At 43.9% G+C, this 15,302-nt stretch overlaps 1 protein-coding gene across 1 annotated transcript in view; it reads left to right on the forward strand.

Moving 5' to 3' along the window:
* The first annotated feature begins 422 nt into the window (after window positions 1-422).
* LOC120387502 (myeloperoxidase-like) overlaps window positions 423-15,302 on the forward strand; it is a 52,823-nt gene continuing 37,943 nt past the window's right edge. The window contains exons 1-2 of the mRNA XM_039508346.1: window positions 423-497; window positions 10,449-10,542. Coding sequence (XP_039364280.1) covers window positions 455-497; window positions 10,449-10,542 — 137 coding nt within the window. The 5' untranslated portion in view covers window positions 423-454. The remainder of the gene's footprint in view (window positions 498-10,448; window positions 10,543-15,302) is intronic.

A 15,302-nucleotide genomic window follows, 5' to 3' on the forward strand; every position in this document is an offset into this window, starting at 1 on the left:
CAGGAAATTGGCTTGGACTAAAGTATTGCAGCCATCAGGAGGCTAAACTATTGTGAGGGACAGGCAGAGGATAGGAAGGACAAGGTGCACCTGTGCCAGAGGCTCCTGCAATGGCAGGGAACTGATTTCATGAAATGTGCCCAGATGATCTTAGGAAGCCCCCATGCTGCAGAGGAAAACAAAACCCAAAAGTTACTGCCAATCTGATCTGGGGGCAAAATCCTTCACCCCACCAATCATAGTCTCATCTGCAAACTTTATCAGCAGCAAATCCATGTTTCCTTCCAGAACACTGATACAAATATTCAGGAAACAGAGCTGTGGAAGTTGATCTCTTTCAGTGGATGCATGTCATCCTTGGGCCCTTTATCTCCTTTAATTATTGCTAATAACCGAGGTGTATTTGTGTTTCTCTCCAGGGATGAAGCCAGGGATCCCCCTCTTCGGATTCTTGATGACCCTGAGCCTGTGCCAGGCATCTGGATCTTCCATAAATGGTACCGTCCCCTTTCTTCTGCTGCTGATGCTCTGCATTGGGGGGTTAATGCTTTGTGGTGGGATCCAAAGTCAAAACTCACTGTGCCGCCCCCCCCCAGTCTATATAGGTTTGAAATGTTCCCTCTCCCACCCAAAATAAAACATATGCCTGGGAAGTAAACAGTCACTATGAATATCCAAGGACTTCAGAGAACCTGGTCCTTGTCCCCTTTTTACAGATGAGAAAACTGAGGCACAGAGAGGGTCAGGGCTGGCTCCAGGCACCAGCAAAGGAAGCAGGTGCTTGGGGCGGCCAATGGAAAGGGGCGGCATGTCCAGGTCTTCGGAGGCAATTCAGCGGTGGGTCCTTCAGTGCCTCTCGGCACAAAGACCCGCTGCCGAATTGCCGCCTTAGAGTGAAGCGGCACGGTAGAGGTGCCACCAAAGTGCCACCGATCACGGCTTTATCTTTTTTTTTTTCTCCACTTCGCCGCTGGGGTGGCGAAAGAGCTGGAGCTGGAGCTGGAGCTGGCTCTGGAGTGGGTAGATGCCTGCCTCCAGGACAAAAAGAGTCACATACAGTAGAACCAAGAACAGAACCCAGGTTTCCTAATACACAGTCCACTAGTGTCCACGTCCAGGGCCATGCTGACTCACTACTGTCCTTTGCAGTAAAAGAAAATGGATTGGCGATATACTCAAAAAAGGCTCCGTGTCCTAAAGGGATTGTTATTGCATCCACACCACATCTCACACCCTCCCTCAGGTTTTTCTTTTTGGCATTTGTTTGGGAAAGTTTTGGTAAAAACAAGGCAGCTCATTTTTTTGACAATAAATCAGTCACTGATTCCAGGCTTGTTCTCTTGCTAAATTTCAGTTCTCAACTCATGGAGGCACTAGAGCTCATCAAGGAAATGGCTGGAAAAAAAGTTGGCAAAAGTTCATTCATAGAAACAGCTCAACTGTTTTGCTTAAACTTGCCAAAAATATTCAGCCTGAGGCAGACAGCATGCCTGGAACGTTCCAGCCCCTGAAAGACTAAAGATTGGCCAAGTTATAACAACGGAAAACAGGGTGCTATAATGGGAAGTCCTGGGCAAGTTCCATAATAAGGGTCACCACCAATGTCCCCTATAATTAGAGCTCAGCTGTAAAGATTTATGTGCATAAGTGTTTATGCACTGAAAAAATCCATGGACTCCTGCTAGGATTAAAAGCTCTATAGAAATGGTTATGACTAAAAATCGCTCAGTAGAGTCTTGGGGGATTTACAGACCCTGCATACAGTTTTGATTCAAATTACTTCTGCATATAATGAATTGAAAGGCCCCAACTCATTTCTTCTTCCAATAAGCCAGCAAGTAACAACGACCACAACATAATTGTGCTTAATAATGAAGGGAAATAAGGTACAAAAAACTATCACAGTGACACTAAATGTACAAAAGGGGATTTCACTACAATAAGGAAGCTCTTCAGAAAAGCCCTAATGCCAAGAGCAAAGGAAGCAACACCCTTAGATCTGTCCACCTAAGAAAACAGTCATAGTGTTATGCAATCTGCTGAGCAGGAAAAGAAAAGTAAATGGTAACGTTCAAGTCTTCAAGAGGTTATCTGAGCCAGAGAGAAATTCTTTGGGATTTGGAAATCCAGCCCCAGCCAAGCCAATTAACAAGAACATACACTACTGCAGTCAATATGTAAGAGGGGAAGGAGGAGACTGGGATGGATTTTGTACAGTAAATAGTTGAAGGTATAAACACAATGAGAAATTCTCTAGAAGAAGCAGGAAGCCCACTAAAGGATCAGTGGGTCCACTGACTTAGAATCATAGAATCATAGAATCATAGAATTCAAGATCAGAAGGGACCATTATGATCATCTAGTCTGACCTCCTGCAAGATGCAGGCCACATAAGCCGATCCACCCACTCCACTAGCAGTGAGTGAACCTGCTTCGGGGGAAGGAAAAAGGCGAAACAGGGCCATAGCCAATCTTCTTCCTGGAAAATCCCCCCTCCCCATAAATGGGTGGCGCTGAACCCTGAAGCATGCGGGCAGCACTCAAGCAGCCAAACCAAAAGAAAAGGTCTCATCATATACATATATATAACATAATTGACCTATAAGCCTTATATCATATCATACCATCCATCATCCTCCATAAACTTATCTAGCTTAATAAAAGTCGTGTCGGTTTCGCGCCACTGTTTCCGACTGTTCCAGAATTGAATCATTGATGGTTAGCCTTATTTCCTTCTTCTTTCTTCAAGCAAGCCTGAATTCCTGACTGACAGTCCGATCCCCACATCCTCCACAGTCCATTTGAAATAAGAGCTCTGAAATTCCTCCTTTCCCTCTGATATATTTAAATTCTTATATCTCATCTCCTTCATCATTCTTTTCTTTCTTGTTAAGGAAAACAAACCGAAAGTTCAAGTCTCCTTTCAAATCTAAGGCCTTCCATTCCTCGATTCTCTAGGGTGGCCCTTTGTTGTTTTAGTTTCTTTTCATCCTTCTTAAAACATTAAAGACAAAAACTGCACACACAATACAAAATCCAAATGCTCATAACGCGCCTTTATATAGCCTTATCTTATCCTTATCCCTACTACTCTAAATTCACTAATGACCGCATTAGCTTTTTTAACACTTTTATTAGCCACATCATCACATCTGCATATCAACCCACACTCATCTCAACTCCTCCTCCCTCTTCCTCCCCCTCCCTCCTCCGTTCCTTCTGCCTTCCAAGCAACTAAAAACCCAGTTTATTAGAGATATCCTTAAATACTCACCATTGACTACTATCTTTTTACATCCTGTTACTAAAATACCACCATCCAACAAGGTCATCCAAATCTCCCAAATCTCCCCCCAGATCTCCCCGATCCCCTTCCCCTTCCCCTTTGGACCCCCACTCCTACTCTCCATCCCTTGGTTCCTTCAGGTTCCTCCCAGGTGGTTAATAATCAGAAATAAATAGATTGAATAAAAATCGACTCAAACCGAGCCTGAGGTAACCCCCTCACTCCCCTCCTCTCCTCTCCCATCCCTTCCTCCAATCCTCTCACCCTCTCTTCCTTCACCCTTAATTTCTTTTTTTCTTAATCAATCTTTCTTTTTTCCATCTTTCCAAATTTAACCAGTATTCTTCTTATCCTTACTGAAATCCACCATGATACTAAATCCTCAAAAATCTGTTCTGTTACTCAAAAAAGGAATCTAAGTTGGTTTGGCAATTTCTACCTTTTCTATTCAATGGTCAATCATCTACCTATCCATGCTCATTCATCCCATTCCTCATATTCTCTTTTTTTCTCATTTTCCGAACTTTTCTCTTTTTTTATTGACTTTTATAATGTTTTACTAACTGGCCTATAATTCCTACTATACTTTTTTTTTTTTCTTTTTACATATAACAAAATAGAACTACAAATAGTCACTAATAGGGGATTTATTAAATAAATTAAATAATTTTCTAGCATTAATTTAATATATCTTAATATTCTAGGATGAAGATTATATTATTATCCGATGAAGATTATCCGCTAAGCTCTACCAGCCCCCGATTTTCTCGTTCCAGCTATCTTCATTCCCATCCCATCTATTCACCCCCATACTCCCTCCTCCATCCCCATTCTTTATTCTAGCCTCATCATTAGGCCTCCATTAAGTATTTATTCAGATATTATGCTTGCCATTCCAAGATTATCCCATTCTCCCTTTTTTAAGTTTTCTTCCACTCCTTTTTCTTCTTTTTTTCTTCGTTTGCTATTTCTTTCTTGGTTTTCTTTCCATTTTTCCTTGCCTTTCTGCTCCATCTCCACTTTATTTCCCTTCCTCTTCCCCACAGCCTCCTGCTCACTTCCTCCCTCCTTTCCCCTTCCTTCTCCCCCTTCTTTTTTTCTAAGTTCCCTCTCATTTTCTCCTCCTTTTCCACTAAACGCCTTAAAATCTCTCTTTTTCTACCCCTGCTCCTTTAGCCTCTTCCTCTCCCTCTACCCAACCTGCCACTGACCTCTCTGATCACTCTCTTCCAACTCCTGCAACTCACTCAAGGTCTGCAACCCTTAACTCCCTAAACTCCATCCTCCATATCCCCTACTAGCTAGTCTCAACCTAGTCTCAATAGTCCCTTTAATTTAGTTACATTATATTAGCAGATGATTTATTGATTATCCTCCCATTTAGTTACCAGGGGCTTAAATAGAGCAGTTAAAATTGAGAAGGACATTGTTGAAAAACTAAATGATTTTTTTCATCAGCCTGTATATTCATAGATTCCAAGGCCAGAAGAATCATAGAATCATAGAATCTCAGGGTTGGAAGGGACCTCAGGAGGTATCTAGTCCAACCCCCTGCTCAAGCAGGACCAAACCCAACTAAATCATCCCAGCCAGGGCTTTGTCAAGCCTGACCTTAAAAACCTCTAAGGAAGGAGATTCCACTACCTCCCTAGGTAACCCATTCCAGTTCTTCACCACCCTACTAGTGAAAAAGTTTTTCCTAATATCCAACCTAAACCTCCCCCTCTGCAACTTGAGACCATTACTCCTTGTTCTGTCATCTTCTACCACTGAGAACAGTCTAGATCCATCCTCTTTGGAACCCCCTTTCAGGTAGTTGAAAGCAGCTATCAAATCCCCCCTCATTCTTCTCTTCTGCAGACTAAACAATCCCAGTTCCCTCAGCCTCTCCTCATAAGTCATGTGCTCCAGCCCCCTAATCATTTTTGTTGCCCTCCGCTGGACTATCTCCAATTTATCCACATCCTTCTTGTAGTGTGGGGCCCAAAACTGGACACAGTACTCCAAATGAGGCCTCACCAGTGCTGAGTAGAGGGGAATGATCACATCCCTCGATCTGCTGGAAATGCCCCTACTTATACAACCCAAAATGCCATTAGCCTTCTTGGCAACAAGGGCACACTGTTGACTCATATTCAGCTTTTCGTCCACCGTAACCCCTAGGTCCTTTTCTGCAGAACTGCTGCCCAGCCATTCGGTCCCTAGTCTGTAGCAGTGCATGGGATTCTTCCGTCCTAAGTGCAGGACTCTGCACTTGTCCTTATTGAACCTCATCATATTTCTTTTGGCCCAATCCTCTAATTTGTCTAGGTCCCTCTGTATCCTATCCCTACCCTCCAGCGTATCAACCACTCCTCCCAGTTTAGTGTCATCTGCAAACTTGCTAAGGGTGCAGTCCACACCATCCTCCAGATCGTTAATGAAGATATTGAACAAAACCGGCCCCAGCACCGACCCTTTGGACACTCCACTTGATACCGGCTGCCAACTAGACATGGAACCATTGATCACTACCCGTTGAGCCCGACCATCTAGCCAGTTTTCTATCCACCTTACCGTCCATTCATCCAGCCCAGACTTCTTTAACTTGCTGGCAAGAATACTGTGGGAGACTTTATCAAAAGCTTTGCTAAAATCCAGAAATAGTACATCCACTGCTTTCCCCTCATCCACAGAGCCGGTTATCTCGTCATAGAAGGCAATTAGGATAGTCAGGCATGACTTGCCCTTGGTGAATCCATGCTGACTGTTCCTGATCACTTTCTCCTCCTTTAAGTGGTTCAGGATTGATTCCTTGAGGACCTGTTCCATGATTTTTCCAGGGACTGAGGTGAGACTGACTGGCCTGTAGTTCCCTGGATCTTCCTTCTTCCCTTTTTTAAAGATGGGCACTACATTAGCTTTTTTCCAGTCATCCGGGACCTCCCCCGATCGCCATGATTTTTCAAAGATAATGGCCAATGGCTCTGCAATCTCATCGGCCAACTCCTTTAGCACCCTCGGAGAAGGGACCAGTGTGATCATCTAGTCTGACTTCCCATGTTACACAGGCCACAGAACTTCCCCAAAATAATTCCTAGAGCATATTTTTAGAAAAACATCAGCTCTTGTTTCAAAATTGTCAGTGATGGAGAATCCACAGTGACCGTTGCTAAATTGTTCCAGCAATTAATTACTCCAACTGTTCAGAATTCATGCCTTATATCCAATCTGAATTTGTCTAGCTTCAGCTTCCAGCAATTGGATGATGTTACACCTTTCTCTGCTCAATTGAAGAGCCCAGTATTAATTATTTGTTCCCCATGTAGATATTTTCAGACACATTCAAATCACTTCTTATACTTCTATTTGTTAAATTAAATAGATTGAACTTCTTGAGCCTCTCATTATAAGTCAGATTTTCTCATCCTTTTGTCATTCGCATGACTCTTCTCTGACTCTCTCTTCAATTTATCAACATTCTTCTTGAATTGTGGACCCCAGAACTGGACACAATATTCCAGCAGCAATTGCACGTTGTTGACAGAAATATATATGCAGATGACACAAAGTTCAGGGTAGTCAAGCCCTGGAAGACTGTGAGATATTTCAGACAGATCTGTCCAAGCTAAGTGAATGGGCAACAGAATGGCAGATGAAATTCAGCGTTAATGAAAAATACTCATAAACCGTACAAGGCTCTAAATTAATGGTATCAACTCAGGAAAGTGACCCGAGCTTCATTATAACAGCTGAATAAAGCCCTTTGCCCAATATACAGCTGTGGTCAAAAAAGCAGACAGGATGTTCTGACACATAAGGAAGGGGATGAAGAGGGATAAGGAAAACATGGCTGTTATATAAATCAGTTCCCTCGTCTGGGATACTGTGTTCGGTGTTGTCCATCCCATCTCAGAAAAGGACAATGTATAATTCCAGGGCCTTCAGAGAAGGGCAATGAGAATGATTAGGGAACGGCAAAACTCTTCTCTGGAGAGAGACGGAAAAGACTGGGATTGTTTATGTTAGAGAGGGGACATGAAAAATTACACAAAACAACAGTCTAGGTAAGTTACACAGGGAGCTGTCAGGTGCTGGCTCCAGGCAGCCAGGCCTGCTGGTGGGAGTGGAGGTTGAAGCCAGGTGGTCAGAGTCAGTAGACAAGCCAAACTCCCTGGAGTCAGGGCTGGAGCAAGGTCAGAGCAGGGCATGGGCAGGAACCAGCACTGGATCACAGGCAGGCTGGGAATCTAGAGTCTGTTACATGGCAAGGCAGCAGGAGGCTCACTGCCCAGCTAGTGCTGTTGCACGGCCTAACTTGCAGCTCTGATGGGGTTGGGGAAATACCTGAGCGTGGGGGTCATCTGACCCAGGCTCTGCTCAGGGATAGGCTGCTGCCCCGTGCCTGAGGGCTGAGTCACTGCAGGCTCTGTTGGAAGGGTTGGGCAGTTGGGTCTAGACTCCTTCTCAGCAGTCCGAGTCCTAGCCCAGGCCAAACCTGATCTTAGAAACACCATGTGTCCTGAATCTGCAGAGGGTCTGAGTTCTGTAACTGTCCTTGGTTTCTTAGCACTATCACACTGATTGTGTCAGCTGGGAATGAAGGCAGACCAGGATCCTGCACTTGGGTGTGTCTGGGGAGAGAAATGGATTCATGGAGCAATGGAAATTTTAGTGCTTAAGATTTGTATGCAACATTTGCAGGAGGACACTCAGAAATTTTTTTGTGTACAGCCATCCTAGTGCAGAAAGTTTTCCCTACATAAAACCTCTTGACTACAAACCTGTCCCCTGACAAATCCCTGTTTCTGAGTAAACTCATCATATGGAAAGTCTAGAGACTTAAGATATAGAAAGTATCAGAGGGGTAGCCGTGTTAGTCTGGTTCTGTAGAAGCAGCAAAGAATCCTGTGGCACCTTATAGACTAACAGACGTTTTGCAGCATGAGCTTTTGTGGGTGAATACCCACTTCTTCGGATGCAAGCAGTGGAAATTTCCAGGGGCAGGTGTATATATAAGCAAGCAAGAAGCAAGCTAGAGATAACGAGGTTAGATCAATCAGGGAGGATGAGGCCCTGTTCCAGCAGCTGAGGTGTGAAAACCAAGGGAGGAGAAACTGGTTCTGTAATTGGCAAGCCATTCACAGTCTTTGTTTAGTCCTGAGCTGATGGTGTTAAATTTACAGATGAACTGAAGCTCAGCAGTTTCTCTTTGAAGTCTGGTCCTAAAGTTTTTTTGCTGTAGGATGGCTACCTTAAGATCTGCTATTGTGTGGCCAGGGAGGTTGAAGTGTTCTCCTACAGGTTTTTGTATATTGCCATTCCTAATGTCTGATTTGTGTCCATTTATCCTTTTCCTTAGAGACTGTCCAGTTTGGCCGATGTACATAGCAGAGGGGCATTGCTGGCATATGATGGCATATATTACATTGGTGGATGTGCAGGTGAATGAACCGGTGATGGTGTGGCTGATCTGGTTAGGTCCTGTGATGGTGTTGCTGGTGTAGATATGTGGGCAGAGTTGGCATCGAGGTTTGTTGCATGGGTTGGTTCCTGAGCTAGAGTTACTATGGTGCAGTGTGCAGTTGCTGGTGAGAATATGCTTCAGGTTGGCAGGTTGTCTGTGGGAGAGGACTGGCCTGCCACCCAAGGCCTGTGAAAGTGTGGGATCATTGTCCAGGATGGGTTGTAGATCCCTGATGATGCGTTGGAGGGGTTTGAGCTGGGGACTGTATGTGATGGCCAGTGGAGTCCTGTTGGTTTCTTTCTTGGGTTTGTCTTGCAGTAGGAGGCTTCTGGGTACACATCTGGCTCTGTTGATCTGTTTCCTTATTTCCTCGTGTGGGTACTGTAGTCTTGAGAATGCTTGGTGGAGATTTTCTAGGTGTTGGTCTCTGTCTGTGGGGTTAGAGCAGATACGGTTGTACCTCAGTGCTTGGCTGTAGACAATGGATCTTGTGGTGTGCCCGGGATGGAAGCTGGAGGCATGAAGGTAGGTATAGCGGTCGGTAAGATATAGAAAGTTTACTGACTAAAGACACCCATAGCTAAAGATACCCTGGCCAAAAATATGCACATTTGAAGTTTTAAATTCCATCATTTTGATGTCAGCCACTGAAGGATAAAAAGACAGAAGTTACAGCTGCATTGATGAAAGCTGTAGGCTTGCAATTGGACCCACCCAGCTTTATCTGCAGTGATCGGAGTAAGGAAATTGAGTCACAGTTATTACACAAGGTTTGCTGACAACTCTAGGTAACCAATGTGAGGACCAGTGCTGCCCACCTTATGAATAATAAGGGAGTGGAGAGAGTAGACGCAAGTATTACACTAGAATGGCAGCTTCCCAACTCCAGGGGGCTGGAGCAGGCATCTGGGAGCCACCAGCTGGAAGACTTACTTTTTAGGTTGAATTTTGAACCTGAAATGAGGGTGAATAGCTTCCCCTTGAAAGCTCCGAAACCAGAAGGCTAATAACCTTCTTCCCCTCTCCCAACATAAAAACCTTCAACTTCTCATGTGTTTTAAGCCAACATCACGTGCTTTTTACATGACTCATGATTTTTGAACCCTTGGGGTTATCGATACTGGTAGGACCTCGGTTGGTAGCAGGGATTGAGCCTGAGGAAAACTGGGCTGTGTCTTGGATGACTGGGACCTCAGATCACTGGCCATAGGTCTTGTGGGAGAAGAGAGAATTGAGAAAGCAGATGGAGACAGGGTCAGCTTCAGCTTTGAGCTGAAGAATGGCTGGCTATCCAAAAGTTTCTACCTATTAATTTCCTTCCTGGAACACATCCTGGTCCTCTTGAGAACTGGAAAATTAAGAGCTCTATGATTAATAGAGCATAAGGCCAGAAGGGACCATTAGAGCATTTAGTGTGACCTCACCTATATGAACAGGCCATTCAATTTCACCCAGTTACCCCTAGGTTTAACTTCGCTTCACGTCTCCCTTTCTTTAGCTCTTTGAACCTTTTTCTATGGCTCTATTATGTATGAACAACTTTCTGAATCAAATTTCTCAGTCAAAACTCAGTCTTGGCTTTAAGTGCCTAAAGGTGAATCCAGCAAGTTCACAGCACGAAGGAGAAGAAATGTGCTCCTTTCACTCTGGGTCTGTGCAGTGAGCTGGTGGGAAGGAATTGTCCTCATGCCCTGCTCTTTCCTCTCTTTGGACTAGATATCGTGGAGACGCTGCCAGATCCATTCTTTCTGAGCAGCACTGATGAAGCCAAGGAGCTGGTGGATGCTGCATACAAGTACGAACGGGACAGGTCAGTTCACCTTATGTTATCCATACTGGGGGTACAATTTTACAAAAAACATGGGAACATGATACCATTATCTGGGGAGTTTTGCTTTTGTACAAATATGTATTTATTATGGTGACATCATAGTTCAAGGTTCTGAAATTTTTCCTAACGTGGATCACACTACGTGCACTAATCTCTTCCCTCCACAATGGCATGGATCACCTCCTCTCCTGTTTGTGATCTCACAGTACTGCTAAGGCAACTACAGCAATTGCTTACAGTGCAAAGTGATATTAGGAAAGTGCACATATTTTAGCTTCTTTTAACGTGGCTCAGCCGGTGGAAATAAGGAGAGTCAGCACGACATGACCAGTCAGCTCTGCGAGGACCAGCAGCAGCCAGGGCTCATCATCGCTCATCACTGTCACTACAGTGATTCTGTAGGGAGGGGTTTAGCTGTTTCTAGTCTCAATATCAACTCTGTCGAACCATTCTGGAAAATACCAGCCCCTCTCTCTGATATGGGAAATATGGCATGTTTGGTCTGTATCGGGGAGAATTTTGGAGCAAGGCTTCAGGTTATTGGACAAAGCACTTCTCAGAGATCATACTGGACTGTCCAAAATTAGGTGTAATTCCCTTTCAGAAACTCTACCTTTTTTTGTGTGTGAAGCCTATTTAAAAATGTTTTAGGGTTAAGACCCTCCTTAAATTAAATCAAGAAATAAGCAAAGACACAGGTTTCTGGATTCTTTTCTGTGAAGACTATGAATAGTCATTGGGCTGGGAAAAAAAATAATGACTCTGTAAAAGCCTGGCGAGCTCTCATCTGGGAGACCCAAGACCAAGTGCAGACAAAAGGGGGTATTGAACTGGGTCTCCCACAGTGTAGCTGAGTGCTGTAGCCACAGGGCTAATGGTTAAAAGGGAGGCTTTATCCTTCTGCTCTCCTGTCCAGCCATTTTGTGAGGCTTGTCCTGCTTTGCTTTTGTTAAAATGCCTTAATTCAAGATGAAAAATGTCAAGTTGGGTCAAAATAAAACATTTTGTTTCAACATTTTAGAAACATTATTATTCTTATCAACATTCTTTGATAAACTCAACACAAATTCACAAATAGATTTTGGTTGGCTGGAACTATATTTTTGGTGACTAAATTAACATTTTTGCCCATTGATTTATGCTATTCATCACAAGTTGGTATTAACTCTAATGCCTAATAATGAGCATTTGAATATCAATCTAGTTATTCCAATACTATTAATTTTTGCAGAAATATCCAGTTGATATCTTTATCTGCTCTGGCTGGACATTCCATTCATTTGCAAGGATGGAATAAGGTGGATAGTGCTACACATTTAAACAGGTGTTGGTTTAGTGATGTAAGCACCATGCCCAAACAGAAAGATAATGTGCAGAACAGAGTTCCTCCTGGATCTTCCTTGTTCCTGGTCACACAGATTGCATTACTTGCTACTGTTGCTTTAGTCCACCTATGGCTGGCAAGGAGACTCTTTATTCCTCTCCCACTGTGATACTTGTTTCCTCTACCTGGGGCTGCAGGTGAAAATGTCACAGAAACTCCAACTTCTACAACATGTAGGCACCTGCCTTTTGTACAATTTCATGTATGTCCAGTCCCAGCCAGCAGCAGGATGTTAACCCAGGGCATTTTGAAACAAAAAAGTTAGAAGCCTTCTTCAAAAGTGAATTACACTTTGACAGCCCCAGATGGTCACTATGAAACGTGTCTCCGTATTTCCGCTGCTGGGCTGTGGCCCCGTCTTTCGGCCATGGATCTCACCATGGATTTCCAGGCCGCTATCACCTCTGGAATGGAGCACGGAAATACACTCTACGTACAACTGTTGCCAAAGACCACTCCGAAACTCCAGCAGACACAGAATTCAGCTGCCCATTTACTCAGTGGTGTTTCCCCAGGGGCACTCATGACATCAGTGCTTCTGAGTCTGCCCCAGCTCCCCGTTCATCCAGGAGAAATTCCGCAAGTTGGCTTTGACTTGATACGCTCTAGGAATAGGTCTATGCTGGGATAAAAATCGTGTGGCACCAAGACTCAGAGTCTGGGTCAGCTCACTGGGGATCACAGGGTACAGGTGTGGGGGCCAAAAATAGCAGTGTAAACGTTGGGGCTCAGGGTGGAGCCCAGCCTCTGAGACCCGCCCCCCTCCCGCCCAGGATCTCAGAGCCCAGGCCCAATCAGCTACACTGCTATTTTTAGCCCCACAGACCGAGCCCTGTGAGACCGAGTCAGCTGACCCAGGGCAGCTGCAGCTATGCCATGGGTCTTTGATTGCAGTGTAGATGTACTTTTTGGGTCCTCATTTCTTTAAAAGCAGTCTTTCTACTTGTTGTCATGGATCCACAGGAGGCTGTTGAACTAATAACAAAAGGCAAGGGTAAAAAGAGGGAAGAGATGAGCATTCAGCCCAGCACAAATTTGAGACGTTGAGAACAAAATTGATCAAGGAAACAAAGGACATAAAGAGAAGAAAATCTTGACTTGCCTACACACCCTAGGTAACAAACAAGAGGAATTAGAATTGCTCATTTATGAGCATAAATTAGATCTAGTTGGTATTGCTGAAACCTGGTAGGTTAGAATATTAAAATCAATGGTTATTACCTTTTTAGGAGGGATCGAGTGGGCAAAAGGGGAGGGGGACTGGCACGCTGTCAAAAGTGGCATTGCCTGTTTCTGAATCCTGATAACTCAGAAGAAAATTATCTTGAATGCTTATGGATCAATGTCCTAACAGATAAATCACAAGAAGGAGTAGCACTTAGTGTCTGCTACAGATCACCAAACCCCCCTAGGGAAGAGAACGCCCCTATCTACAATGGGTAGGAAAAAACGTGTGTGCTCTATTTGAGTGACATATGCTGGAAGTCTCATGTTTCCAGTACTAAAACATCCTTGGAATCACTAACCATTATTGGTGACAATTTCCTAACTCAAAAAGTGTTAGAGCCAACATGAGGAAATTCTTTATTAGACTTTGTCCTAACCGATAAAAAGGAACGGCTCACACAACTGAAAATGAATGGTAGTTTAGGTACACATAATCATGACTAGATCACAGTTATAATGTGCAAGCAGAATAAAGGTAATAGTGTTGACATAATAGACCTCTAAGATGTTTGACATAGTACCACATGACATTTTGATTAAAAAACTAGAATATAAAATTAACATGGCAAACATTCAATGCATTAAAAACAGGCTAACTAGTAGGTCTCAAAATGTAACTGTAAATGGGGATTCATCATCAAGCTGGTGTGTTTCCATTGGGGTCCCACAAGTATCAGTTCTTGATCCTGTGCTATTTAACACATTTTTATCAATGAGCTGGAAAAAACATAAAATCACCGCTGATAAAGTTTGCAGATGACAAAAATTTGGGAGTGGTAAATATTGAAGGAGATTGGATTGTTGGGTAACACTGTGGTTTTTAATCCTGTTAAATTTAAATGTATACATAGGATATCAGGGTTGGAAGGGACCTCAGGAGATATCTAGTCCAACCTTCTGCTTAAAGTTGGACCAATCACCAGCCAGATTTTTTGCCCCAGATCCCTAAATGGCCCCCTCAAGGATTAAACTCACAACCTTGGGTTTAACAGGCCAATGCTCAAACCACTGAGTTATCCTCCCCATACATCTAGGAACAAGGAGTGTAGACTATACTTACAGGATGGAGGACTCTATCCTAGCAAATAGTGACTCTGAAAAAGGTTTGGGGGTCATGGTGGATAATCAGTTGAATGTGAGGTCCCAGTGTCATGCTGTGGCCAAAAGAGCTAATGTGATCCTGGGATGCATAAACAGGGGAATCCCAAGTTAGAGTACAGATGTTATTTTACCTCTGTATTTGGCATTGCTGATGGAACACTATGTCCAGTTCTGGTGCCTCCAATTTATAAAGGATTTGGATAACTTGGAGAGGGGGCAGAAAAGAGTAACAAGAATGATTAAAGGACTGGAAAACATGCCTTATGGTTAAGGCTACAATTTAGTCATGGGTATTTTTAGTAAAAGTCATGGACAGGTCACTGGCAATAAACAAAAATTCATGGCCTGTGACTTGTCCATGACTTGTACTATATACCCCTGATTAAGTCTTAGCTGGGGAGTCAGGGGGCCCCTGTTCTGGGGGGGAGATGGGTGGGGCTGCTGTTCTGGGGGGGGCACCGAGGCCAGCGGCACCAGCTGCTGGGGGCCACCGAGCAGCAACTGAGGTGGGCTGAGGTCAGCTTAAATGATCACAATGGTCCCTTCTGAGCATGGAACACAGGGGACTCTACGTATCTTGGCGAGCAGTTTGAATGGTTCATTATTCTCACTGTTAAAAGATGTGAGCTTGATTTCTAGTCTGAATTTTGCTTACTTCAACTTCTCTAAGGAAGCAGATTCCACCACCTTAATAGGCAACAGGTTTAAAACAAATACAAGCAAGTTCTTCGTCACACAGCGCACAGTCAACCTGTGGAACTCCTTGCCTGAGGAGGTTGTGAAGGATAGGACTATAACAGCATTTAAAAGAGAACTGGATAAATTCATGGAGGTTAAGTCCATAAATGGCTATTAGCCAGGATGGGTAAGGAATAGTGTCTCTAGCCTCTGTTTGTCAGAGGGTGGAGATGGATGGCAGGAGAGAGATCACTTGATCATTGCCTGTTAGGTTCACTCCCTCTGGGGCACCTGGCATTGCCCACTGTCAGTAGACAGGAGACTGGGCTAGATGGACCTTTGGTCTGAC

Source organism: Mauremys reevesii, linkage group 20 (assembly GCF_016161935.1).
Source record: "Mauremys reevesii isolate NIE-2019 linkage group 20, ASM1616193v1, whole genome shotgun sequence".
NCBI classification, from domain to species: domain Eukaryota; kingdom Metazoa; phylum Chordata; order Testudines; family Geoemydidae; genus Mauremys; species Mauremys reevesii.